Source organism: Cebidichthys violaceus, unplaced genomic scaffold (genome assembly GCF_023349555.1).
Source record: "Cebidichthys violaceus isolate CVI_PGR_0920_01 unplaced genomic scaffold, fCebVio1.0.p SCAF_9, whole genome shotgun sequence".
Lineage (NCBI taxonomy): Eukaryota > Metazoa > Chordata > Actinopteri > Perciformes > Stichaeidae > Cebidichthys > Cebidichthys violaceus.
In genome coordinates this window covers 12,682,230-12,709,645 of record NW_027176975.1, presented here as the reverse complement: position 1 = coordinate 12,709,645, position 27,416 = coordinate 12,682,230, and the positions used below count along the sequence as shown (strand labels likewise).

General features: G+C 40.4%; 3 protein-coding genes across 3 annotated transcripts; all 3 read right to left on the bottom strand.

The window, feature by feature from the left end:
* Nucleotides 1-2,921: 2,921 nt before the first annotated feature.
* On the bottom strand, nt 2,922-3,899 carry tas2r202 (taste receptor, type 2, member 202). Its single transcript, XM_068703600.1, has one exon. It carries the CDS (start codon nt 3,897-3,899, stop codon nt 2,922-2,924), a length of 978 nt encoding a protein of 325 aa, XP_068559701.1.
* Nucleotides 3,900-7,198: 3,299 nt separating this feature from the next.
* On the bottom strand, nt 7,199-11,361 carry vsig8b (V-set and immunoglobulin domain containing 8b). The gene is made up of 8 exons (XM_068703571.1): nt 11,282-11,361; nt 10,857-10,936; nt 9,248-9,417; nt 8,871-9,072; nt 8,476-8,628; nt 8,251-8,373; nt 7,905-8,043; nt 7,199-7,802 (listed from the first exon to the last, which is right to left on the bottom strand). Exons 2-8 carry the CDS (start codon nt 10,927-10,929, stop codon nt 7,547-7,549), a joined length of 1,116 nt encoding a protein of 371 aa, XP_068559672.1. The 5' UTR covers nt 10,930-10,936; nt 11,282-11,361; the 3' UTR covers nt 7,199-7,546.
* Nucleotides 11,362-23,817: 12,456 nt separating this feature from the next.
* Nucleotides 23,818-27,070, bottom strand: LOC137867574 (leucine-rich repeat transmembrane neuronal protein 4-like). Its single transcript, XM_068704238.1, has 2 exons — nt 26,833-27,070; nt 23,818-26,395 (listed from the first exon to the last, which is right to left on the bottom strand). Exons 1-2 carry the CDS (start codon nt 26,834-26,836, stop codon nt 24,783-24,785), a joined length of 1,617 nt encoding a protein of 538 aa, XP_068560339.1. The 5' UTR covers nt 26,837-27,070; the 3' UTR covers nt 23,818-24,782.
* Nucleotides 27,071-27,416: the final 346 nt, after the last annotated feature.

The following is a 27,416-nucleotide window of genomic DNA, read 5'->3' as shown; positions in this document are numbered from 1 at the left end:
ATCTCAAAACATCCGACAAACCGGTATGGAACTGGTGATTTATGCATTTTCAAATACACTACAGTAGGTGTAGGAAAATTAAGCCTCTTTAGCTCACTGATGCAGGAGATAAAAAGGCATCATCTGGGGAGGCCGTCTGAAGGGAGGATTTCATGAGATGTTTATGGGAGTTAAGTGATGGGTGCTGGTTTTGCTAATCTGGATTGCTAATGGCCTGTTCCTTCCTGTCAGATTTTAAAGTATGGGGTATCACTCTCCCCGCGAGTCTCAGGAGCAACAAGCATTTGAAGTGATGTTCACCCATGCAAGGAGAGCAGCGTTGCAACTGCCAGGTTTGGCTGGATGCACAGGAACATCTCCATGGAAACAATCTTCATACTGTAGACATGTTTACAGCTTCATGCTGCACAGAATCCAAGGACATCAACACAACAGTCTTGTTCTTTCATTGCAGGCATCTTTCCAGCTTCCTCTCAACTGACAATACGCCAATGACACATGAGTTGTATGAAGTCTGAGGTCACACACACACACACACACACACACACACACACACACACACAAACACACACACACTTTCCATTACCTTGAGACAACACTCAAAGTAAAGCAGTTGGAAAGGTTTTTTTTCCCCAGGTGAAAGGTACACAGATTGTTGAAAATTCATACAAATCATTTTACAATTTTGAGGTACTTGTACTTTACTTCAATTCTGTTCTGTTGTATACTTCTATACTCCACTGCAAGTCAGGGGGAAATATACTTACTATATGTATCAGCTATAACAACAGCTATAGTGACTTTTTAGATTTAGATTTTACATAAAAAAATTAAATACTGTTAAAGATTAAATCAGTGGTTCCCAACCTTTTTAGTTTGTGACCCCTTATAATCAGTCAGATGTGTTTGAGTAGTTAACAGTTCCACCAAAGAGAAATTTCCCTTTTCACATGGTTTCATTTTAATAATTGTTTGCGACCCAAAGAGGTCAGATATATTTTATGACGTTTTGAACTCCACTCACTACCTGTGAGGCGGAGCTAGTTAAACTTGCAAATTGCACCTCGGCCAGCTACAACAGTAAAATTATGCTTATACATGAATGCAACAGTATTGACAATCCAATAATGTCATATACTGCACAATTATATGTCAGTCATAGGGAAGGCATTTTTTGCTGAATAAGTACCTGAGTACATTTGGCTGATAATATCTCTGTGCTTTTTAAGATTTTAATTGCAGGACTTTTTACATTGTTTTATTTGTGCTTGTGCACACACATTTGGATATCTGGAGTGCCTACTAACCAACAGACTGTAAAATAACAAACCCAGTCAGTTTTTGTGGGCTGCCTAGATCAGAAAACTTGTGATTCAACAAGCCATTCAGATTTGGCTCCTTTTCCTAAGTCACATGCAGGCTCATTAGAATATAGTGCCCGCAAATTGAGTATTTCCACCCACCGCTTGAGGTAGCGGTGTTTCAAAAAATGTGCTTTAGCAACTGAGAAAAGCTGTCAAATAAAGTGTTCTGTTGTTCTTTTAATCTTAGAAACATACCTTTTCAAAGGTGCACCATATTTTTCTCGCATGCTAATCAGAGCAGACTGAACTTTTCAGGAGGGGGGCTTAAAGAGACAGGCACTAGATAGACAGTATGAGAAAATGTAATTTTTCAAAAATTAAAGCATGTAAACATGTTCTAGTAGAAAAAAAAAGTATGAACCTGAATATAAGCGTAATATGTCCCCTTCAAAAAAAGGATCTAAATACTTTTTCCACTGCCATTTCCAGAGCAAGTATAAAGATAGAGAATAATATGATTGTATTGTATTACATTATTGCATCCTTATTGGCCAGTATGTTATCATACTGTACTGTTTTTGCCCCTGTCATGCCAACCCAAGTGGCTCCAACAGAGAGAGCTGGAAGCCAAGGCCTTGGTACAACTTAACTCCCCCGCATCAAAGGAAGATGTGCCCTTTCTTATTTTGTCCATCTAGCTGCAGGAGGCATCCCAATCTTCTGTGTGGAGTGGGATTAGCTGCACTATTGTATCTCTGCTTTGAACCTCAATTGGGGATGCCAGGGGGCGTGAACCAATGGAGCATTGCAAAGAGATCTGCTGCCTTTTTTTAAACCCTATTTACACAGGGTAGATTTGCTGGGCACGAGTGCACTTTTCAGGAATGCCCAGCTTCACACCCACACACACAGTTGCAGTTACACACAATCACACCTGGGAGCTGTCAAGTGCAGACGTGCACACTTCTGTTGAGGACCAAGAGAAGGTGGCGATCATAAGTGCTTTTCCCCATCAAGTTTATTTTTTTTCTCTCCAAACTGTTGCAGGAGACTGGCAACCTTCCAGTCATAAGCAGGCTCCTGTTGTCCCTGTGCGCAGCTTAAACTATCTGCAACCTGGCTGAGGAAAAGCTCTTAAAACCTCTGTGATGAAAAAAAAGAAAGAATTCAGGCTGTGTGCTTTCTTGTTTTATTAATATGCTCTGTACTCTCACCACGGTCACATATATTTTTTAACATTTTTAGATGGGTGCAGAGTTACATCATGTCCAGGCAACCACGCTTGGGGATCTATTTTACAGGCCTGACCATTATTTGTTCTACTGAAATATTAATATTCATAGATACAGTCTGATGAGCGTGTGATTTGGATGGAAAGCTGGTTACCTGGCCGCTGTGATCTGTGCATCACTTGAACTGCTCTACCCAGCTGCTGTAACATGGCTAACACAGCTAAAATACCTTATTGATGTAAGACATTGTAATGTAATTGATAGTGCTAAAGCACAACATTAGTCAATTCTGTAAGTGCTACCACATAAGATAAAAGAATAAGTTACTTCAAAGCTTTAAATAAGTTCAGACAATGACCAATTGATTTCAGCACAAATTGGCTTCTCAGGCTTTAACTTTTGCAGTAGTGCTGGGTTCGGTCTTTTGTTCAGGCACCTTCAGACGAGACAAACACGGATATTCATCCAGGCAGATGTTAAAGTCGTGTATCAGAGCTTTCCAGAAAGTCTTTTTTCCGTAGATCAGCACCATGGCGGTGACTGTCGTGTAGATGGACGTGAAGAAGAACGTGAGCGTGATGATGTTCTCGTGGTTCACCGATATCTGGTAGTTGACATACAGGTCTATCACGAGGAAGAGGATGAAGACGGCCACTAGAGATAAAGCCATCTTGATCACCCTCATCTGAGAGCCCAGCTTTGGCCCGCGGGCGCCGTTGGTGCTGGCTTTCATGTGGCGGAGGTGGATTGCCAGGTGGACAGAGATGGAGATGCAGCATTTCACCATGAGCAGCCCTGGCAGCACATCAGCGAGGAGCAGATACACGACTTCGTAGGCCTTGCCAGAGGGGGTGTTGGGCATTAAAACCCCACAGTCTTTGTTCGCGATGGTGAAGTTTTCAGAGTGAAAGACCACTAGCATCGGCATGCAGGTGCCCAAGCCGCACAATGGGATGAGAAATACAGCCACGCTCACGTGTCTAAGGATGGCAGCTTGGATTTGTGTGTAGCAGTGATTGGGTGTGTTCACCAGCTTAGTGCTGTAGTAAAAAGTGAGAAAGCTAGTGTCCCACATGATGGTGAACTTGAGGCTGTAGCTGAACAGCAGCATGACAGTGTAGGGCATCTCGGCAATGCGGCACTTACTGTCCACCTCATCCATGGTCATCCAGAAGTAACAGACCAGCTGGTGAGCCACGTCGGACAACGACAGAGCCAGGATGATGGTTTCACTGGGACTCCACTTCTTTTTCTGCCTGTAGTTCCACAGACTCATCAAGAAGATGTAGACATTAAAGAAGACGGTTGTGACGGCCAACAGACCTGTCATTACCCAGAGGGACGATTTATTCACCGCATTCATAATGATGATCTTTACCAAAACACATCGGCAATTTTTATGAGAATAACTTATTCCACAGTGTGGCACTCAGCAATGTGTGTGGGGCTCTGAAGTCTTTTTGCTTTTTGTTTTGTTCAAACAGATGACAAGAAGACAAAAAATTACGCACATGCACTCCAAACCAGAGGAATCTTCATTTCACATTGATGGTGTGGCCTGGGGAAAAGATTTACACATTTAGCTTCTGAAATACATACAAAATATCCAAATAGACTAAATTAAAATCTTGATTCTTAATCTCTATTATGGTTAAGAATATTTGTAAAATATACCATTTGGGCAGCCAGTGCTGCTGAGGTAAGAAGGTTAGAGCAATTAGGGTTTAAGAAACATCCATTTTACCTCAAACGAAGCTCCCTTGGGTTGGACGATGCTTTTCATCACTCTGAATCCTATTCAAGTTTTCTGCTTACACTCTCTGTGCCTGCTAGTCATCACAATATTGTCTGACTCAATAGCTTTGGCTGCAGTAGAAAAATCCTTTGTTTTGTTTTGTTTATCCCTAGCCTGAAGTTGTCTGCAAGAAGCTCTCAGCAAGGTGAAATCCTTAGATTTATGTGTTCCTTGACTGGGATTTATATATAAGCATTGGATATGATTTGCATCAGTTACGACCACAGGTAGTGGAGGAGGTGTATTTGCATTGACACGGGGTGTTCAGGATATGTGCTCATTATGAATATCCGGGGAGTTTACTGTATGTCAATCAGTGCAGCATGACAGCTCAGCCAATCCACAGACCACACTCTACCGGACTCCGCATGCAAATGATTAATCCTGCGGCTCTTCCACTTATTTACAAACACCAAACCACGCACACACACACACACACACACACACACACACACACACACACACACACACACACACACCTACACTCACACACACACACACACACACACACACACACACACACACACACACACACACACACACACACACCTATTTACCTGATAAGAAAAGCAAATCACCTGTGAATCACCTTCAGGAGCCTTTCTAATGCGCCACCATATCAACGTAGTTTGTACAGTTGAGGAAACTGATGTGGTGGAAAGACTTTAACAAAAAATTGTCTTAAATAATAATGTTTATATTTCATTTATATTTTTGTTTGCTTGTTTTATCGGAATTACATTAGTATTTAATACTGAACAAGTTTTTAACACCTTAACTTAACTACATTTATATTGTAATAAATAGCTATTTTCATATCAAACAATCCAAGATGATCCAAAGCCAAATTTCAGACGCTGCCTTTTTGTACAAAAGCATAAAAAGCTAATTTTCATACAGACATTTTAACACTGCAGAAATCTAAGTAAAAAAACACTCTGCAGTGGGAGTCTTTGCTTTAAAAAAAAAAATTACTCTGCCAACACTGAGAAGTTCTGCCCTCTAAGAAACTTATTATTTAAAGAAGAGATTATCTGGTTTCTAAGTGAGGTTGCCAGACAAGTATTTGTAATAAATTATTGTATCTATTTCCCCAGTTTGTGCATGGATCGAAGCACACACCTGTGTACGCACATAAAAAGGAAAACTGATTCTTCTCATGGATATGCATTGCTTTACAAATTTAAATTGAATAAACAGAAAGATGAAGGCATGGACATGTGCATACAAAAGTCAACAGTTTTCAATTTGTCTCCATGTGATGCAAACAAGTGACAAAGTCAAACACTGCAAAGGCACATATGTAAACATGTTTTGAGTGTTTGTGTAGGCCTATGTGTGTGTGTATACTGTGGGAGCTGCTAGTCAACTTCTCAAAAAAAGCTAATCTAGAAGACAGGGAAGCTTGTCTCAAAATGAGAGTGCTGACTCCGGATTCTGAGTGTGGCTGCAGGTTAGCGCTCCAATTGCTATCTGTTTGAGTAACAACTAGTTTACTGACTGCTGAGCCAAAAAATGGGGAAGAAACTTACAACACATCAAATGCAATTTTGCTGCGCTTTGTTCTGCAAATGAAAACAATTCCAGGAGGCAAATGCACATAAGAGGATCGGAGGCTAAATTAACTTCACAGTCTGATTCATGAACAGCTCATAGTTTGAATCTATATTTATACATAACAGCCCATGGCCCTGTTCTTTAAATGTAGTTTAACTAATTCAGGCTAACAAGCAGACATTAGGCTAAATTAATCCTGTTTATTCTCATCCAGCTACTTTGGTTCCTTGAAAGCAGTTTGAGGATTGATTTGCAAATCCTGGATGAAGTTATCTTGGGCAGCAGTGCACTCTTATTTTGAAAAGTTGAAACCGTGATCAGCATTATTGTGATTGGCTGAGTGCTGATCATGTGATTGTGGTTACATGTGGTAGGTGTGTTAAGAACCGTCCCAGCATGCACTGAGGCAATACCTGCATTCATAATCTCAGTTTACTGTGTTCCTGGTGAAATGTTGTTCTACTTTGTGCTACACAATGTTTCCACACTTACATCATTGTTAAACAATCTGCGAGTGATGTTGGTGCATAGTCCCCACTGTCTACCAAGGTAATCATAAGCTTGTGTTGAAAAGTAAACCTCAAGAGTATTTTTTTAAAGCAGCTTTAATTGCACAATTTTTAGCAAAGTGAGTTCTGCAGTTAATCATTTAATACATTGCAGTGTTTAAACGAAAAATTACTATTTTTAATATCAAATTAAATGCCATATATTCTGTCTAAATTTAGAACCTAACCACAAGAGCTCATTGAGCGGGCAGTCATAAGTCACGCACACAAAGAAGCAATCATATAATTCTCTGGCTAAGAAAATTAAGGGAGCTTTGATGAACCAAAAGATCCAGGCTCAAGTAAAAATTGCCAACATGGTAATCTGGATGACTTTGTTATCCACGTACAAAAAAAGGACCCTGAAAATAATCAGTCTCTAATCTGTGAAAACACACAGAATGTTTGTCTGACCATGTTAATACTCCAAAGATTTTAACTCCTAGTTTTGCAGCATCTTCATTTTCAAAGCACTCCCAATTAAGTTGTTAATTAAACTGTATTTGAACTCCGAACATATAGATCATTTGATTTTATGTAATCACATCAAATTTTGCATTTCAAAACCAAATGCCAAATTTTATTATGATTTTTTTTTTTTCGAGAGAGATGGTTACATTCTGGGAGAGGGAGATGTGTTTCAAATGTTGTTCTATTATGCTGTGTCAGCCCAGATATCATAAAGCAATAAAAGATGGACCCACGGCACACAAATATGTCTGCTCAGTGAGCCCTGAATGAGGTACTCTCCTCATCAATGTCTCGGTTAAACATATTTTATTATCCATATATTTAAAAAAAGTAATACATTGTTTGAAAAAAGGCACCAGTAAAAATAGTCTTTTGATATATACATTTTACATACAGTTTTAGCAAAATCAGTGTAACAATAATAACAGTGCAGCTACAGTGCATTATGAAAGTCAACCAGTTGTACATTTTTGTTTGTATAAGAGCTCACCCCTAAGATTCAATTATACTCCCATCATTCTCCAGTATATTGAATTGCACTTTTTGTCATATACATACTATACATTGTAAAACATCCCTCTTTGGAAGGCATTGTTTTAAACTAAAAATAAAAAAGTCTATCAGGCATTTGGTTTGTAGTTACACAGGGTATCCATATCTTTGGTCGTATTTGAGAGGAGGACGGCCTTCCCCTCCAGTAGTTGGCTGGGATGTGCCGTTACTCTCGCCAATGAAGATGGGACTGGGGCCTGATTCACTGACACTGGGCAGGTTTTTCCTCACAGAGCTGTAGTGCACCCCGGGGTGGGTGCGGTACGCCAACACTGAGCGGAGACTGGAGTTTCTGCTGGTGGGTCTGCTGGTGGGTCTGCTCTCCGGGGCCTGGGCATCCTCCCTGAGGAAACAAGTCACCAGTTCACAGGTCTTCCTCAGATGAACCTCATATTTCAGACTAATTCATGGATGTTTCAAATTGTTTCCAGCTCTGGTACAATACCTTAATTCGTTTTGGACCTCTTTCTCGTAACGGCGCTTATGGCAGCAGCAAATCAGGAGCCAGATGAGAAGTAGGAGGAGGAGAAGCAGCAACAGAGCACCTATCACCGCCCCAGCTATGACACCTGCCTTATTGGTAGCTGCAAAAGAGGACATGGTACTTTCAGGTCACAACAACTTCTCCGCCTTTGTTATTCCAGCTTTAACAAGCGGCTGTCATGTCATTTTACGACTTGCAGGAAAGACAGCAGCAAATACTGGAAAGCATGCAGTAGGAAAAAGGCGTCCTTCAGGATGCAAGAGTATTAGGTAGGCCTAATTAGGAGAAAAGTTAAACGATGACTTACGGTTGTATGCCTGCAGTGCATATTTACACTGTCCTTTGCCTACGGCATTTTTCACCTCACACACGTAACTTCCAATGTTGCTGTCTGTATGGTTCTTTATCAAAAGCACCCCAGTATGTAGGTCTTAATGAAAGGAGAGAGCACTCAGTACAAGTATATTATACAAGGACAGCATCATGAAAGCAATACAGAAAAGCATTGTCGTCTGATAACACGTTTCCTCACCTTGGGTGGCAGTGGGTGGTATTGCACCTCCGCTCTCTCTGGACCATGTGTAACTGAGAGGTGTGGATCCCAGAGAGGATTTGCAGCGGAGGGAGACTGGGCCACCTTTCTCCTCTCCGCCATCAACCCAACACTTTGGCACTGATGGGGGAACTAGTGAGAGACAAAATAAATGAACACATCAATGCTTTAGTTTATCGTGAGAGGATTAGAGGTGAGCAAGAGGAGAACAATTTGTGGTATGGCTACAGATGTAAGGTGTGATCACTGACTGAGACATGAAGAGAAACTAGAGAGAGCCTTCACATTCCATATGAATGAACATTTGAAAAGAAGAATAGGAGGGCAGAGAAAACAAGAACAAGTAAAACTGGTCGAGAAAAAATCCTCCTCACCCATCACCACCAGAGTGACTTTTCTCATGTCAACACCCGGCACTTTCTTGACTTTACACTGGTAGGTGGATGTGTCTGAGAGCCTCACATTAGAGAGAAAGATGGAAGCATCTCCCTGCTTGGGGTCCGCTACGAAGTTGAGCCTTTTGGAGACCCCGGGGTCGCCGTAGTGGTCGATCTGGCCCCCTCTATATGACAAGATCTGAGATGCAAAGATGGGTTTGAGTGATGACACATCTTCAAAAGCAGGTTTTCCCACTAACAGAGCTCAAACGTAAAGAAACAACCCCCACTCTTGCATGTTTAATGTTTAGTATTTTGTCCAACCTCCCAGACAGGTTTTACTACAACATCCCTCTCTGTCCTCAAACACACACCAGTTGGTCTTTCTGGGTCATGTCTGGTCTCACGTTGGACCACTCAACGTCCAGCTCTCCCGTGTCTTGGGGGCCGGGGGTGAAGGTGCATCCCAGGTTGACTGTCTCCCCCAGGGCCTTTTTAATGGTCTGTGGCCCTGAGGACGTCACCTGCATTGCCTCCGTCACATCTGATGGGTCAGAAAAAAATCACGTCAGATTTGTCTCCCTCCAATTTTCATAGTGTTCTACCCAAGCCAAGAGATATAAAAACATTCTCTCTCTCAACTGCATGTATATTTTTCCAACTAAATGGTTTCAAGCTCTGGGCTTATGCTTGTAAACAGTCTAAGAGTGAAGTAGGTGCTGATCTGAGACTAATTGGCCTCTTAAGTCAAACTGAGGAGGATTTGGAGCCGGAATAGAAGAAAAAGTGGTACTTTTGTGAAAATGAGTTGTGTATTAATTTAAACTCCCGAGGCTCATTAGTTGTCAGAAATATATGGGTAAATGATGATTAAAACTGAACCCACTGGAAAAATGTACTTGACAAGTGGCAGTTAAAAGCTGTTTCTGGGTTGAAACACACCCTGCCCACACTCACTGTTTACGGCCATCATGGATTTGAATTATTGCTGATAGCTTGGTGTTTATAGAAAGAACTCGAAGCTGATTGTTATTACGTGGCGGCGTGTTTCAACAGATCCAAGCGATTCATCTTGATAATGCTGTCATTCAACTTCCAAGACATCTGGAGCAAATTCCTTTTTACCATTTCCCCATCTAGGTAATTAACCTTCACTAAATGTCTTAATGGACCACGTTGATAAATCAAACCAGCCTCTCTTGTGAGACCAATAAAATCCAACTCTCGGAAAGCAGTTCAATGCCACAAAGCAAAGTACGTCAGAGGTATTTATAAAAGCATGTAAATGGCAAATGTCACGAAGGGATTCTGAAAAAAGCTCAAATTAGTCAGTCAAATGTTTATACTGCCAAAGCCCTCTTGGGCAAAATGATGGGATCTACGGAAGATGTGTTTTCAATGTGGAGGGGCAGTCACTAAACTTGACACAAAGAGCTTCAAATATCCAAATAGGCACCTTCTCTTGGGCCTATAAGTGCTAGGAGTTTAGCATGTGTTCTATATGTACATTTTCATTCTGCTGCATGAATTTCATTAAATTTCACTTGTGCTTTCATGTTGTTTGTGTGTCAAAAGAACAAGAGTTATTCTTCCACTGGGGACGATGACGTCTCTCAGTGTCGTTCTTTACACCAGTTTGACAGGAGTACATATAAGAAAGAGCTATGAATGTTATGCAGAGTACCCGTCAGCCACCCACATTATATGTACACAGTTCATTGATTGACTGCAATGCAATTCACTCAGTGGTATTACTGTCGTACCATCAGCTGAGAGCAGCCGAGAGCCTGCCAGACTGGCCAGTGTATAGTCACAGCCCAGACACTAAAAACACCAGTTCTGTAAGTGATCATTCTGCTGAAATTCTGCTCTCTATGATCAGAATACCTAAGCCTTCTCATAAACAGGGCTGTCAGTGTATTTGCTTTGGCCTTACTTATCTGAAACCTAAAACACATTCCTGAGATATATAATTAGACTCACCTGTCTTCAGCCGAATAGTGAGCAGAAACAGCACAGCCACCTTTAGCCTCATGCTTGTGAATACAGGCTCCATTATAAACCTGAAAGCAAGTGCAACATGAAGTGAAGAATTTCGAGAATGTATTTGCAGTGATTGTCCACTACCTTTGAATGTTTTTATTTTGTCTCTAATTTAATTCCATGGAGGGGAAAAGATCTATACTCTCATCTTCCTCTCTAACACAGCTGTTAGTCTGAAATCTAACATGCACGTTGGAGTGGAAGTCTTACGGCTCTTAATTTGTTTCCCTTTCTTAGAGCAGGTGAGGTCTAGAACACTTGTGAATACCAATGTAAAACAAGCAGAGGTAAGATCAACTGTTTCGTTCTTAAGTACACACTACCAAGAAAACCAAATAGAGACAAATAAAGAAGCTCTCACATACCTTAAAGTTTAGGAATAATCCAAATGTCCTTGGACCTGGCAGTGCTTCAGTACTGGTTGAGCTGGCTTATTTTGTTCTCAGGTGAAACTCAGTAGCAGTAACTATGGCCACACCCTCTCTGTCCATAGTGCATCTGTTGGCCACTCCCAGAGTCTGGAACGTTTAATACCTCCTTCAAATAGGTTTTATTTTAGGAAACAGTTTTTTGTAAGTTGGAAATATTTAACATAATTTAAAACAAAATAGGAAATAGAAAATCTGTTTTGGATTTGTCTTCTAATCACAGGCTCATGTGCAGTAGTTTATGACAGAGATTAATTATTACCTACCAGTGTAGAGCTGTTCAACAACATTCTTTGATGGTAAACATATCTATCATCTGTCATTTTATAATGATGCATATCATGACTTCCTGTGTGTCAATATTATTTGATTTATGAATGCTGTAATGTAGTTTCGATGTTGTGAAATAAACTTCGCCAAAAAAATATTTGGTATGTAGTTCTGCTTTGGTGATTGAACAGCAATGTAACTTATTTAATGGGCTGCTCTATTTCCTCCAACCCTTCCCTGACACACCCTCCTGACACACTCGTGAAAACACACTCACTGACAGACAGTACACAATGAGACGTGTGTTGATTTGTACCTCATTGCCACGGTGATGACTGAGCTGTAAACTGCAGTGCAACTGCTTCACTATTCAGCCAGTAAATAACATCTTTATTAGATGATTAAGCTCGTCACAGAAATCACAAATAGTTTGAGCCATACAAACCAGCCTAAAGTGTCACAATTTCTTATTGAATGATTTGGTGAAATTGAGAGTTTGTAATTGGAGTTCCAGATATCATCTGTTTTACAGTACAAAACCTCACTGCCAGTGAAGTTGGATGGAACGGTGAAATGATTCGGTATTGATTACGTGAGAGTGTACAGTAGGTGATGTGAGCATGGAGCATGCCATTTGCCGTTAGGAAACCTAAGTGCTGGGTTAATGCAATCCTGCCAATAATTAATTAATGTTCATTAAAGAGATGAACAAATTAGTAACGCTCCGGATGAAACGTGATCAGAGAGTAAATTTGAAAGCAGCACCATCCTACTTCCTCTTGTGTTCCACCCTGTGTGTTTGCAAGCTGGATACCTAAGCTTCATGCAGGGTGCATGAGTGACATTACATCTATGAATCTGTCCAAAATGTGTTCATGAGTGATCCTGCAAATGTCAGGGTGTGTGTGAAGCTGTGCGGTTAGCTGCTTTACCAGCAGGTGGTTAATTGCCCCACTTGTTCCCCCCATGGTTTAAGACGAGGTTCTGGCACCGAAGCACTGCGCTGAACAGACTGTGTGACAGGACAAGGCAAGACCAAAGAGACAGTACTGGGACACAAGACCACCATGAAGACCGCAGGAGAGAGAGTGTGAGCAAGCATGATGAATACGCTTGTGACCTCCGTGACAGAGCAGCCTTTTTGACACCCAATGCTTTCTTAATTATCCCACAAAACTTGGTTGATGAGAGGTAGCCAAACTCCTGCCTTGTCTTTGCAGCCAAGATTCAAATCTAACCCCATCCATCTTCCCAGATTTGGCAAAGGTACCCTAACCACACCACAGGGTAGCAAACAAACCACATTGACAGATGTCCAAATTAGAAGTAAACAGCCGAGCAGAGGAGGCACACAAATGACCAAAGCAGGGAGGGGAGAGGCTACAGAAAGGCTTGCCAGCAGCCATACTGAAATAGCACGGCAGCGTGAGTCACGGTGTGTCAATGTCAGGCAGCCGGTTGGGCACATATATTCATCTTTTTAAGGTGGAACACCACTGGGACAAGGATGGCGCTTCTGGCAGAGGGAGGCAGTCACTCAGCCCCTCAAAGAGCTACGTGAGTGGAATCAGCCAGCACATTGTGGGCCGCACACTATATTCATGACCCCCTGAATCTCTGCAATTAAATGTCCACTCTGACAGTGAAATTGATTTTTTGTCTCCTTAACAACAATCAGTTGTTATTCACAGATGTCCTGCCCATCATAAACATATTCTGCAGCCTGGATGGTTACACCATGCAATAATGAGAACAGTGGTAGCACCGCCTTGCCAGTCATCATCCAGTTAGAGGTGTTGTGTTGGTTTACTGTGAAACTGGTGTGATTACTTCCTCTCTTCAATCAGAGTGCATTTTCAGCTGCTCCCACAGTGTACTGTATGTTTTCCATGTGCCATGCCAGGGGAATAAATAATAAAGAGGCAAATGCAAGGATTCCTCCCAGCCTCTTTGATTATTTTCTCCGTAAGTAACCCACTAAGGAAAGGGCACAGCTACCATCAAAGCATGTTTGAATGATGCTGGACAAAATCCAAGTGGTTGTCTACTACAGTATACTTTCATTCTGTAGTGTTAGTGATTGTGAAACTATTGCAGAAAGAAACAGTATTATCATGATTTAGTTTTTGCATCTAGAGCATTGAAAGAGGATATAAATGAATACCTAGATGAGGGCAAATGAGCCTGAAAACACAACATCCCACTCAACCTGGGCTGAAATCTGAGAAGAGTGAGCTGGGTTACTACATCAACTAGGCGCCAAGATCACAAATAGAGTGTTTTTGTTCCCGTAAATCACTTCCACTGTGAATCTCTGTCCGCATATGGACAATTATGATCAGAAGAGAGTCCATCTAAACAAGTATGTGTGCCAAAACCTTATCCTGCCCATGCAGACAAAACACTTCCTGTGGTAAACCCACATGAAACAAGAAAAAGCCCTGACGGTCCTGCTTCATTTACAGTAGGCCGCTCCGCGTGCCTGTTTCAACTTCTAACCTCTGAACATGAAAAGGCAGGGCTCTATGAGAAATTTTGCATATAAAATACGAAAGTAAATGGGAATTTGTCCTGTATTTACTACTCCATCCCACCCTCGGTTCACAAGCTGCCCACCCACTTATACCCCCGCACATACACAGCCTCCAGCAGTATGAGCATAGGCGGTGGACCCCGTAATCCAATAAGTTGTGCTTCTTGTGCTAAACCCAGTGAAGTCTGGCACACAGAGAGGGTCCATGGAGACTAACGGTCCCTTAAGCCTCGCTTGCAGGAGTGGGATAGAAAACTGTATTCTCTGAAAAAGAACTTCAGATCTCTCTCCCCTCTCTGCTTCCACGATATAGCTCATATTTCCCACACACATTGAGTGAATTATGATATAATGATGTAAATCAATGCTGACTTTACTATTAAAAGAAAAACAAATCAGGAGAAATATTCTTGGAAAAACAGCCATGTTCACCAACTGTGTTATGGAAAAAGACTGGTGGTGAAAATGAGCACAATGTTATGCTTTATTATCTGTATCCTCAGTCAATAAAAAAAAACACACACACACACAAGACAGTCATTTGGAGAAAATTATTCCTGCAGATTGAAACTCAGTTGAATGCATTTGCGTACATGCTTGGCCATGCTTACAGGCAACATAATAATTCATAGAGTGACGGCAATTATCATCAAAACACTAACAATAGTTTGTGGAATAAAAGTTGCATTCTTTTGATGCTGTTTGTCCTTGTTGTCTGTCACAACCACACATTAGTGAACTTGACTTTGTTGTAGTCAGGCAGTAATGGTTAATTCTGGGCAGTAATAAAAACATGACACTCTTGCAAAAGCACTCTCACACTGCTTTTACATAAGCACTTCTGCTATTATACAACATGGGAGGACGCTCCATCCACTGTTGTCATTTACAAACTGCCGCAAATCCTTGCTCTAACCTAAAATCTATCACAGATCTTAAAGAAATAGTCAAACATTTCGAAAGTTTATTAGTTATCAAAGTATAAAAACAAGTAACTTAGTCACGTGGTAAAAGCACATGCAGCTCTAAAAAAAGATGTGGCAGTTTATCACCTTATTGACCTTTTAATCAACATGAATTAAAAAACATCTTTTCATCTAACTATGTAATATACTGTATCTTTATTGATGACATAATTTGGAATAACTAGCTTGTGACACAATAATAAACCCATGACAAAGAAAACTGGACTGTGTGTCACAGTTTAACTAACCAGATGAGTCTCCACTGTGACTGTTTTTCGGACCTGAACAACTTCTGTTATGCTATCATATTGAACTTCTGTTATGATATAATATTGTTATAAACACGTTCTGACATCCCTATGACATGTTACAACAGTAAGATGACCAGCTGATCCCAGTGCTGTGTAGGAGAACTGATCTACTTTAACCGCTATGTAACATAACATAACATTGTTTGTCAAGCATCTGTGGAAGAAAGTCTTGTTTTTTTCCTAGCTCTGTCAGTCCCTCACGATGTAAGTTTTATTACAAAACTGGTCAGATATTTGAAAAAATGTTTACACAAAGTGATCACAGGCAGCAGATGTCAATCTTGATAACTGGACACATTCAGGTGGACAGGAAGGTAAAAGACAACGTAACAGACACTTTTTTATTGCTTAAACGCATAAGGTCAATAAATTTGATATGGCTAACATGTTAGCAAATACATGTGTATTACACATCCAGCAGGTAGAGAACAACATTCATTTCAAGGTTTGTTTCAACTTGGCGAATGTAAGTCCAATTTTGATGTCTGCTGTTTGGTGCTGAGCAGGTAACAGAGTTGGTTTTAGATGGATGCAGCTGTAAACAGGTTATGTGTTGAGACTGTACCAAATTTGTGGGCAATAAAACCAAAACAATGAGCTGAAAGATGCTCTGTAAAGCTGCTGGGAACAGCAGAATCGAGGGATAGTCTTCTGTGGGTTTATCATTACAATCAACCTTTCATATTTCACAGTCATTTGAGCCATTGTTAATATAAAAATATTGATTAGAACCGCTTTAACTTATTATTAACCCTAGCCTGATCCTGACTTTGACTTTATATTAAACTGCAAACCATAAACTAGCCTGTTAAGAAGCAAGGGCAAGCCAGAACACATCACGTATTGACCTCATATAATACTCTGAAGGTCTAAAACTTCTCTCTCTCCCTCAATCTCTCTCTCTCTCTCTCTCACACACACACACACACACACACACACACACACACACACACACACACACACACACACACCATCTATACAGATAAATGGATGGTGTGGGTGGCTTGAGGCTCTGAATAGAGCATTCAAACTGGAAGGGGAAAAAAAGAGTTTTGACACAAGTCAGACAGAGAGGAAGAAGTCGGACAGGAATGCTCGATGCTTTTCATTTGTGATTGTGCACTGAACTGTGAACTCGAACCAAAGCAGCCCTTGCTTTGCTCCACTCAAGACACACAGATGCCTGTTATCACATGGTTCAGTATAAGGATTAAATGGTCAGGATCACACAATCTGTGCTGTTTTTCTCTATTGTTCAAATGAATAGTTAGAAACAATGTGGCAGCTTTTGAAAATAGGTGACACCAGCAACATAGCAATGCTTTAGTTTACACTAAAGGGTGTTCTCAAAAGTCCTGATACCTTCAACTAAATTAATAAGCATGTCTTTTTCATAACATACATTTATGGTCAGTTGTTATTTGAGTAAAATAAGAACATCTTAGGTAGTCTAATATTCATAAATGTTTACTGCTTCATATCTTTCTTGTCATTTACATTAGGCTATAGATTCTCATCCACATCAGAGCTCACATTTTTCCCCGGCCAGACACATTGGATAAAAACAAAAAAAGCTTTGTGCGTCTTGGATTTGGTCACGAGTCAAGATAAATAGACTAGGCTTTGAGAGGAACATTTGGTCTCATTTGTTATGTTGAAGTTGAGACACTGTTGTATCCAGAGTGTTTATGTTGATAAGGTGCTTTATGCTCGAGCAGTTGCATGGGTCAATCCTCATCAAGATGTTTAATGAGTATTTTAATGACTCACTGCGCAAATGAGCTGAGAGGATAAGGTTATAGACTTATAGAGATGACCAGTTGTTTGAATCTGCATAGTGTTCTTACATCTTATTGATAATCTTTGATTTTTCAAGTTTATTTACAGTAATATAGACGTAATACATTGTTATGATACATTAAACATTTATCCTGTTGAGGGAGAGAGACATGTTGTGCATTGATTACAACAACAGTATCTATCATCTGTCATGCACAATTTCATGATTGTGCAAATAATATGCCACTCACAGTATTAAAAATGATTTATGTGAATAAATGTATTGTGGGGAAACAGGATTTTAATCAAGACTTTATTAACAAAAGAGTTCTAAAAACGCTTTATCAAGCTATATTTTTTTGTTAAAATACCGGCAGCTCTGCTTACTAAATGCAAGGTTTAAAGGAGGAGTCATTCTATTTTGATAAACCTGGGCAATGTCGTTTATTCTAAGGGGATCTCACATTAACAGTCCTACAGTGGGAAATTGTAAGGGATTTTTTATTTTATTTTTAAATGAAAGTGCACATTTGTGACCTTTTTGTTAAGATGTATGTCTTATAAGTAGGAAACAATATGCTTGGGGCTGAGAACCACAGACAAGCTAGGGAGGTTGTAAAGTATTAAGAGACTCGTTGGTCGTTGTTGTGTATTAATGGCAATTGTTGACAATAATATAAATATTGAATATCAGCAGTCTCATCCTTTGACTGATTTAAGAAACAACTGTATACTGCTGTAAATATGCAGATCAGTGCAGCTACTAATATATGAATTTATTACATGAGCATGTTTTATTTATCTGTATGCTGGATTTGTAATTCAAATGCACATTCTGTCATGTACAGACCATAACTTGCGAAAAAATTACTGTAATCATTTATACATTTCCCGACTCCATTACTTGTCCTTTTGAGGTTAGTGCCACAGAAATGTCAAAAACAAACATTTAAAAAAAACACTGTCGCTTAGTCATTTCAACTTTCTTGCTGCTCTGGCATGCATGCATTGAATAAAGCAAATAAATAAATAAAATCAGTTTAAAATGTTAAAATATCTTTCTAGTTTAACCAAGCAAAGCAATTTGCTGTGACAACACTCATTGCACATGACTACACAAGTTATCATAACATTATAGAGATAACTGCATGAAGGACAGAGTGCATGAATATTACAGTGATGTATTTGTGTATAAAAATGCATATTGCATAAGATATCAAAATTGAAATCATGCTAATTCTGCCAAAATCTAATTATTTAATAGATACCCATGGTGAATGTTATTATCAATGGTATTATTTCAAGAGCAATCAGGACACTAAAGACAACAATGAAATAACCGCTTATCAATTAGTTCACTATTTCTAGCCGCAGTAATCATACGCTCATGGTGATTCACAGATGCTAACTTCTGTCTCTGTGAAGCACATTGACAAATGTGTTAGAGTCAAAGCCCTATTCATAAATGTCATGAGTTATAGATTAGACTGGGGAGTTAAGGAGCAATCATTACCTCAGCCTATTGGTGTGTTATTGAACTGAATGTAAATGCAGCATTGAGTTATGGAGAAATGTATTCTATAGAAGTAGCTTTTCTCACTCTGGATCGTTGTTATGAAACAAAGAGCAGAGTGATCACTGTTGTCAAACCACCGCAGGCTCTCTCATATGTAACTTTTAAAAAGATTATCATTCAAAGCTTGTTCTGCTCTTTGATAAAAGGACTAAAAACAACAAGAACTGGCAATTTAAATCAACTGTGAGGAGGCATGCCTGTAACAGCAATAGTGATGAATGATCGGGTGATTGGGAGTCACACAGACAATCTCAATCATATATTATTACAAGATGTGTCAACTGAAATGATTTGTCAACAAGTGAGAGTTCTACTGCCCTGTTGGAAAAATTGAGAAATGCATTGCTTACAGGGGCTGAAGCTATGACTAAAAGATTTGATTATTTAGGCCAAAAAAATGTCAAATGATAAAACAGCATTGTTCCTACTACTTTCAAATGTGATATACATCCACTTCTGCTGATAGAGCTTTGCCCTAATTAGCAAACAAGCTCTGCTGAAAATAATCTTCTATTATTTATGCCAAAGTGTCAACTTTGTCCGGCTGATACTCTTTGGGTTGCCATTGAGGTCCATGGATGCACAGATTACTCAACGCCACTTTACAAACAACTGAGAATGAATCTGCTGCAAAGAAATCAGAGAGGACCCTGTAGGGTAAATCCCAGCTGCTATAAGGTTCAGTCAAACCTCCGTGATCCGACATCCATCAGCTGCCCATTCATTCCTGTGTAACTTGTTTTTCCCCCTGCCTTTTAACAACATTCACTGTGGAGTCTCTGTGGTAATAAAGATGGTTTCGGTGCTTTTTATCTTTATTAGGGTGTTTCAGAACACTGTGGCACTGTATGCCCCTGCTGCTCTAATGCTGCGATCATTCATGCAGTAGCAGAGAAGCCCACAGCATTGAGCCTGAGGGACTTCTGTCAGAAGGAGTCCCTACTCATAACAAAACTTAATAAGAGCAATATTTTACAGCCGTTTATAATGGCAGTGTTTGTGCTCCTGCTGTTACATGCAGTATGTTGGAATCAAAACATTTACAGGTTGGGATTTTTGTTTGTTTCAGAAGTTTAAAACCCAATCTGCCTCCAAATGAAATACAAATTGCACTGTATTTCAGCTCCTCGTGATTTAAAAGAACAGCAACAACAATGGAAATAATCTGGACAGGATGTGTACCTGATTCACATAATTTTTTGTTTATTATTGTTAGTTTGTGCTCCGGTTTTGTCAAGTCAGCTTGTCTGTCAGTCACATAGGCAGCTGTCAAATCACAAGACTGTCTTTGAAGGGATAGTTTGAGTTGTGTGTGTGTGTATGTGTGTGTGTGTGTGTGTGTGTGTATTAGTGTTTGAGGTTACCAAACACAGGAAATTTCTTTTCACAGAACTGTATGACTTTCCTTTTTTACCTCTAAAGTGGATCCTCCATGGACACTGCCACATTGTCTTTATCATAGGGACCATGATGTTTTATTACTAAAGAAGCAACAATATGACTAGGTGCACTGCTTATAAATCTTATACATTTAATTGTTGTTGGCTTTTGGTTGATTTCCCCAGTGTGGGAAGCAGAGCAGTTGAAGAATCAGGGGAAATAAATCAGAGAAACAATGAAACATCTCCAAAGAAAGCACTATATTACTGTTACATCATACAGTGTGCATGTACAGCAGTGTGAGATCCAAGATCACTTTATCTAAGTTCTAAATCTGTGGCCACAAGATATACAAGTGGGATTTAAGGCTCTAAATGTAGCAGACATTTTGTCAAAGGGAAGTAAAAATGCAGCTATAAAGGTCACCCTGTTAACTGCTTTTATGCTGCAAATGATTTTCTGATGTTAAGTAAACGAAAGCTGCTCTGGGATCACTTAATATGGATGAGAAAGTGAGTCGTAAAATGTAATATATCACACTAGATGTTTGGAACAACCTTTTCACTTCTGGTTCTTATAACATTGTACAATATCGCTGAAAGCATTCTACTGTAATGGAAAGCTATATTACTGTGAAAAAAACTTGAATACCGGAATCATTACAGAGACACAAATCACAAATGTAATAAAGATACTGACCAGACACGACCATACAATGAATCATTTTGTTGACTGATTGAAGTTTCTACCTCCCACTGCTTTGTCAAACGCAGAGCAATTTCTCATTAGCATCCTGTGTATGTCCTCTTTTCAACTGAGTAATGGATGAAAAGTGAGAAAATAAAAAATGCTAAGGTCTTTCTCATCACCACCAACACTTTGACATGGACAAAGAAGCAGCAAGGCCATTTTCTCTTCCTCTGAGGGTCCACTGGGACACGTAACAAAAGCATTAGCATTCAAATGAATTTTACAGGTGACATGCGTTGCACAAAAGGTGGGTGACATAGAAATCCTGTTTTGGAGCGCAGGAGACAGGTCAACTTTTCTCCTGTGCCAACTGTCTTTGAATACTTTCACGCTTCAATGACTCTATTTTCAGCTGCGTTAATCATTTAAATTTGACTGCCGCAACTCATTATTTTGACTAGCTGGCTTAAACGTACTACATGTTGGATACTTCAATTCATATTAGAGTAGATATGACGCTACTAGTTGTTAAGGAAGAAAGAAAGACACAAAAAAAAAGAAAGAAACACTAGAAAGAAAGAATGAAAGAGTTTTCTGTCTAGTGAGCCTTTTTTGTCCAATTTAAGACCTCTCTGGCTCGGTCATCCTTGGAAAAATCCCTTTCAGTGGATGGTAGTGAAAAAACAGAAGGGAGTACAATAATGAAAGGAAAGGAGCTATGAGCGTTTATAAAAAAAATAGCACAATTGATTTGCTGATAGCCTTTTCTCAAAATATCTTTGCTTCAAGGAATTCTTCTGTCTGTTCGCTAAATATGAAGCTACAGCCTTGGAAGAGTAAAAAGCTTTCCTGTCTCTGTCCAAAGGTAACACTCCATTACTTATTACTCTCTGGTTTGTTTAGTCCGAACAAGAAAAAGTCCTGGAGTGTTGTCCTCACATTGAGGTTGCCAGGCAACCAACAGAGACTGCAGTAAGTTATTGTTCCTGGCTACAAAATAGTCCCGTACATGAACTTCAACTTCTTGTTTTTACACTTTGGTTTTTGCACGGACAAGGCAGATTTAAAGATTTTGTAATATTTGCAGAGGGCCATGCTAGCTGTTTCCTCCTGTTTCCAGTCTTTATGCTAAGCTAACCAGCTAACTGGACAGACAAGAGAGTGATATTAATCTTCTCATCTCTTTACCTGCAAGAAAGCAAATAAGCTTATTTCCCAAAATGGTGATCAATTACTTTAAAGTACTTCCCTCATAAATGGAAATCAGGCAACCGGATACAAAGAAAATAAGTATTTGGGGGTATATTGATCCTTTTTTTGTGCCTACCTTTTGAATATCTGGCTAAACCTTTGGCAATGATGAGCAGAATATCGCACACATGTTACCTTAGAAAAGATCCCTAATAAGAGATGTAAATCAAAATGTCATGCCTGCCAGTGAGGGCTGAGCAAGTTGCCCCTCACAGTGAGTGTTTACAGGAAGCACACACTGTATTTCTGGATGTTTCAAGGCAAGATTTTACTGATTCTGTTTTTGGCCTTGCTCATCTGCTTGAAGTACCTTGTGGTTTCATACATCGATTAACTCAAAAAGACATTTTTAATTTCTTGGAACATAGTTTTTCAGATTTTGCCAGTGGAGTGTGGTTCTATTTGTACATTGTTAAACTAAGTCAATAGTGTGCACTCCACAATTCTTCATTCAAACAAATATCCTCAATAATTATCAACAAGATGCAGATCACAGCTCTCTAATCAGCATTCTCCTCTCAGCTACACAACACCAAAAGATTTCAAAACATGCAGAATTGCTTTTCATCAGTCATAATATGACAAATCAAACACTAATTACAATATCTGCCAACACTGAATCAACAAATCATTTGTTCTGTTCATATTACATTTTTTTTGTATGCCCTCACAGATTTTCCCATTGGCCCTCGAGAGAAATTCATCATATATGCAAGTACTAGAAACTAAATATATGGATATAAATTCTGTTGGCAGCGAACCTCCATGCCTGCCTGGGGGCAAAAGAAAGCCTGAGTCATGTTTAGAAAGTAAACTGTGGGAGATCATAAATCCTTATCTGAACAACCTTTGGCCAGTCAAACTTTACTCCACACAAGATGTGTGAACCAGCTAAAGGGAGAGGAATCAGATGTCTTTACTTCAAAACAGGTCTGAGAGGACAACTGACAGCTGTGGGGGAAGGACTGTGGTGAGCAATAGATGATTGTTTTTCTCACACAGGAATAAAAACACATTTTTTGTAGCTCTTACATACTCGCACCACCACTGCCTAATCCTTCATGCACATATGTCCCCTGGTGCAGGTTAAATTTCTCTCCTCACAGTGAGAAAGCCGGGGAAAAAGAGTAACAAGGTAGGGAGAATAAGGAGGAGGGGACGCGGAGAAGACAGACCAAAGTGGGTGATATGTTAATAGCAAAACTGCCTTGACCTGTAACACCACCGTCCCTCAGTAGCCTGCCTCTATTCTCCCTTTCTTTTAAGAACAATAATTCATAACTACATAGTTGTATAAAAAGAGATTCTTATACTGTTTTTGGTTTCACTGGACTGGAATTTCTTTTTGTCTCATGTACCAGCAAAGAATGGCCTCACCTTCTTGGGCTCCACTTGCACTAAAAGCTAACCTGTGTATAAGAAAATCAAGAGTATAACACAACTCATTTATATTAGGGGCCCCCTAGTTCGAGGTGTGTAACCCAGATACAATCAATACTGTTGTCAATACCAGGAGGGGATGGAAGAGAAGAGAGCCAGAAAACCAGATACGTGATGGAAAATATGTCAGCTCCCCTGCATGCAGCAGCAAATCCAATGAATTGTATAACATCAAGAGCACAATGCATGGATTTAGAGAGGGATTTTTTTCTCTCCGTGTGATGCACCAGTCAACGATATTGTCATCACACACAATTTTTCATCAATTGTCACATGAATCTTTTAATTATACAGTCATTATCACATAGAATGGCTAGTCCCCATTTTCTTATGTCTTTACACAAACAATGCATAATCATAATGATAGGAATAATCAATACAAAATTCTTTATGAAAATCCACATTGTTACCTCTGACACATCAAGGCCCTCGTTGGACCTGACAGATTTTTTTTACACCTTGGAAAAATCAGTCCTGAGATTAGACTTGAATATAATTTGTTTGTTTAGCATTTGTTTAGCATAAACCGAAATGCAAGTTTATCATCAATTAGAACATCTTGTAGTAAGGAGATTGGTTTCATGCAAAGGATCTCAGGACAAGACGCTCTCTCTACTATTGCTCCCCCACTCATAGTGGTAGTGCTACTTCTAGTTGCTGCACTAATATGCTAAATGCAGCAGAGTTTAACTGGACAAACTGTATATTGTGAGAATAAGGTGCAACACTGTAACTCTTCCAACCAGAAGTCAGTAAACCAGGAGACTATCAGATCATCCCCATAACACACTCACACACAGACACTCAAAGATGGACACATACATCCTAAATCCTTTACAAGCTACATAATAAAAATCAAAACTAGCAAGTAAAAAGTGGCTTTGTTGGTTTGTATGTTCCATGGCAATACAGTTTGACTAAGAATAAGGTCAATCTCTCTACAGGGCTCACTTCTACTTTAGCAGTGGTCCAGGCGGTACGTTACATCGTACACAGCTAACCTGGCTGACCTCGTCACTGTTCTCGTGTCAGTCAGAGTGGTAATTAGCTCCAAATATATCTCTCCGTTCCAGTCTTCTTCTTCTGTGCACATAATGATATTGTACTATGCCCCCAAGTATTTCCTTCAGTGCTGCAGAATCTATCATCTCACATTAGAGATAAAAGCACTTAATCTTGTGGAAAGACCATTTACCTCTGCTTAGCAATTGCACTTTTAGTCTCGTAAGGTGGAGTTGGCAGCTCAGACCTCACATTCGATGGATCCTGATATGGTGCACGTGCACGGCCTCGTCTCATTCACCAAAGAGTCCATTGTCTCTGAGTTGGAATGGTAGCTCAGATAGTACTCTTGCAGCTGAGAGTTAAGGTCCTGCTCCTGCTTACGGGCCTTTTTCCTGCGCTTATGGTTGACTGAGTGCTGCTGCAGCTGCCTCATGGTGTTGGGGTAGCGCCTCCACGAGACATAAATAACCAGGAGAATCAATGCCACTGACAGGAACAGGGCTACGCTGCCTGCAATGATTTTATGGAAAGCCATATGTTCAAAGTGTAGCTCTGGGATAAACGATGTAGGGGGTTCAGGGGAGATGGGTGATGTGGAGCTCATGTTTGTGGACTCTGTTGTCTTTCTGTGTGTCGCACTAGGACGGACAGGCGAAGGGGTTAACCTCTGTACAGGTGACTCAGTACCAGGGTCAGTTGTGAGGTCAGGTTGAGTTGTGATGTTCACAATTTGGGTGGAAGTCAGAACAATGAGAGAAGTGGTTGAGAAAACATTAGACACATCCGCACACGTCGAGTGATTCTTCACCACATCCACGACTCTTTCGCCCTGCACAGACTTGGGGCTGCTGCATATCATAGTGATGTCTTTAGAGTCTCTGAAGTTTTTGAGCCATCCCATGAGAGGGCAGATGCTGGGGCTGCAGTCCCAGGCGTTACCGGCCAGACTGACGGTAGTTAGTGAGGTCCACGCTGCCACGGCATTCACAGGCACGCTACTGAGCTTGTTCGATTCGAGGTTGAGTATTTGTAAGTTCGGCATACACTGGAAAACCATCGGGTCCAACATTTGGATTTCATTCCCTGACAGGTCCAATTTTTGGAGTTTGTGCCAGGTCCAAGGCACGCCTTGATTCATGGATCGTATGCGGTTCCATTGCAAATAAAGAGCCTGCAGGTTGGTAAGCCGCGGGAAAATGAAGAAATTAATCCTGGAAAATTGATTGTGCTCTAAATGAAGTTCTTTCAACTTGAACAGCCCTAAGAACGTTGTGCGGGTGAGGCTCCGCAAGCGATTGTAACCTAAGTCCAAAAACTCCAGGCTGCGGCATTCAAGAAAAGTACGAATGAGGATCTGCTTCAGGCCATTAGATCGAAGGTGGAGATTTTGTAGTTTGCGCAGACCATAAAAATGCCCTGGCTGCAGAGACTGCAGCTGATTATAGGACAGGTCCAGATTTCGCAGGTTTGGTATTGCGCTGAATGTGTTATTGTGCAGATGAGTTATTTTGTTGGAGCTGAGGATGAGTTCTTTGAGCCTGCGCACACCATGGAAGGCTAAAGCATCTATATCTTTGATGGAGTTGTGGTCCAAATAAAGCCAGATAAGCTGATTGAGGTGAGCGAACTGGTACGGCAACAGAACCAGCAGGCTGTTATAGCGCAGAGACAGACCTTGGCATCCCGTGGTGATGTTTTCTGGGATGCCTTGGAAGATGCCAGACTCGCAATAAACAATCTTCCCTTCGCAGCGACAACTCGCAGGGCACATCCTCTCCCCCTTGCTGAGCAGCAGCAAAACAGCTGCCTGCAGAAGAAGACATGATAACCTCCAGTCCAACATCACAGAACCTGTTGGGGGTAGAGTGGGGCACATGCAATCAAAGGGATGATTTGGTTTTCGAGAATGTGTTTGTTCAAAGACGTTTAAATAAGAACATGTGAGTAATTCATTCTTCAAACAGGAGATGGTGTAGTGAGGAGCAGCTTGAGGTCTGATGTCTGACACACCAGAGCGAGCTGCCTCATGAAGAATTAAACAGTCTGACGTTGGCTACTTTTAAGGTGAAAACGTGTGGAAATACAGAGAAAGAAGTGGAGTTAAGGTGATTTAAATGAATGCTTGAATCAATCGTAGACCTCCTTACTCTATAAATGAAAGATATTCAGTTGTTGAACTATTAAATCTGGCAGTAGGCTATAAACTGATAATAGCTGTTATCTTGGCTACGAGGAGCATCAAGAGGGAGAAACTGTGTCAGTAAATTGTGAAGAACACAATGACTTACCCATAGTTACTGAATGAACGAGTAATCCTCTGAAATAAAGAGCACATTAAACTGCTCTCAGATGGAACAATCGCAGTTCATGCAGCCTCAGAGTCGATCCACATACCGAGCATCATTTATGTCTTCAAATAGAGGGGGAAATCAAATATATACGCAAGTTTTCCGCAGCGGTGCAAGCTCCCCTTTATCGGCGTCTCACGCGCGGTAACAGGGCGCCCTCACACTTGGGTCGTAGTTGGAGTCGCCGCTATAGTTCAGCCTGCTGTGTGCGCAATAACCCATTTGAGCGCCTGATCCTCCACTCTATGCCGTCTCTCTCCCCCCCCCCCCCCCCCCCCCCCCCCCCCCTCTCTATCTATGTCTTTCCAATCTCTCTCTGTCTCTTTCTCCCCCCTCGAAGCGTAGGCGTCCTTAAGCACACACGTATATTTAATACCTATACTATATAGGCTACTGTAGGCTACAAACCATGTATATGCAGCTATTATTTAATCCATTAATTGAAAGTTATATATTTTCTTTCATTAACTGTCTATGTTTTATGTCACGTAGGCTTAACAATAGCATGTGAAATCTGAATGTAG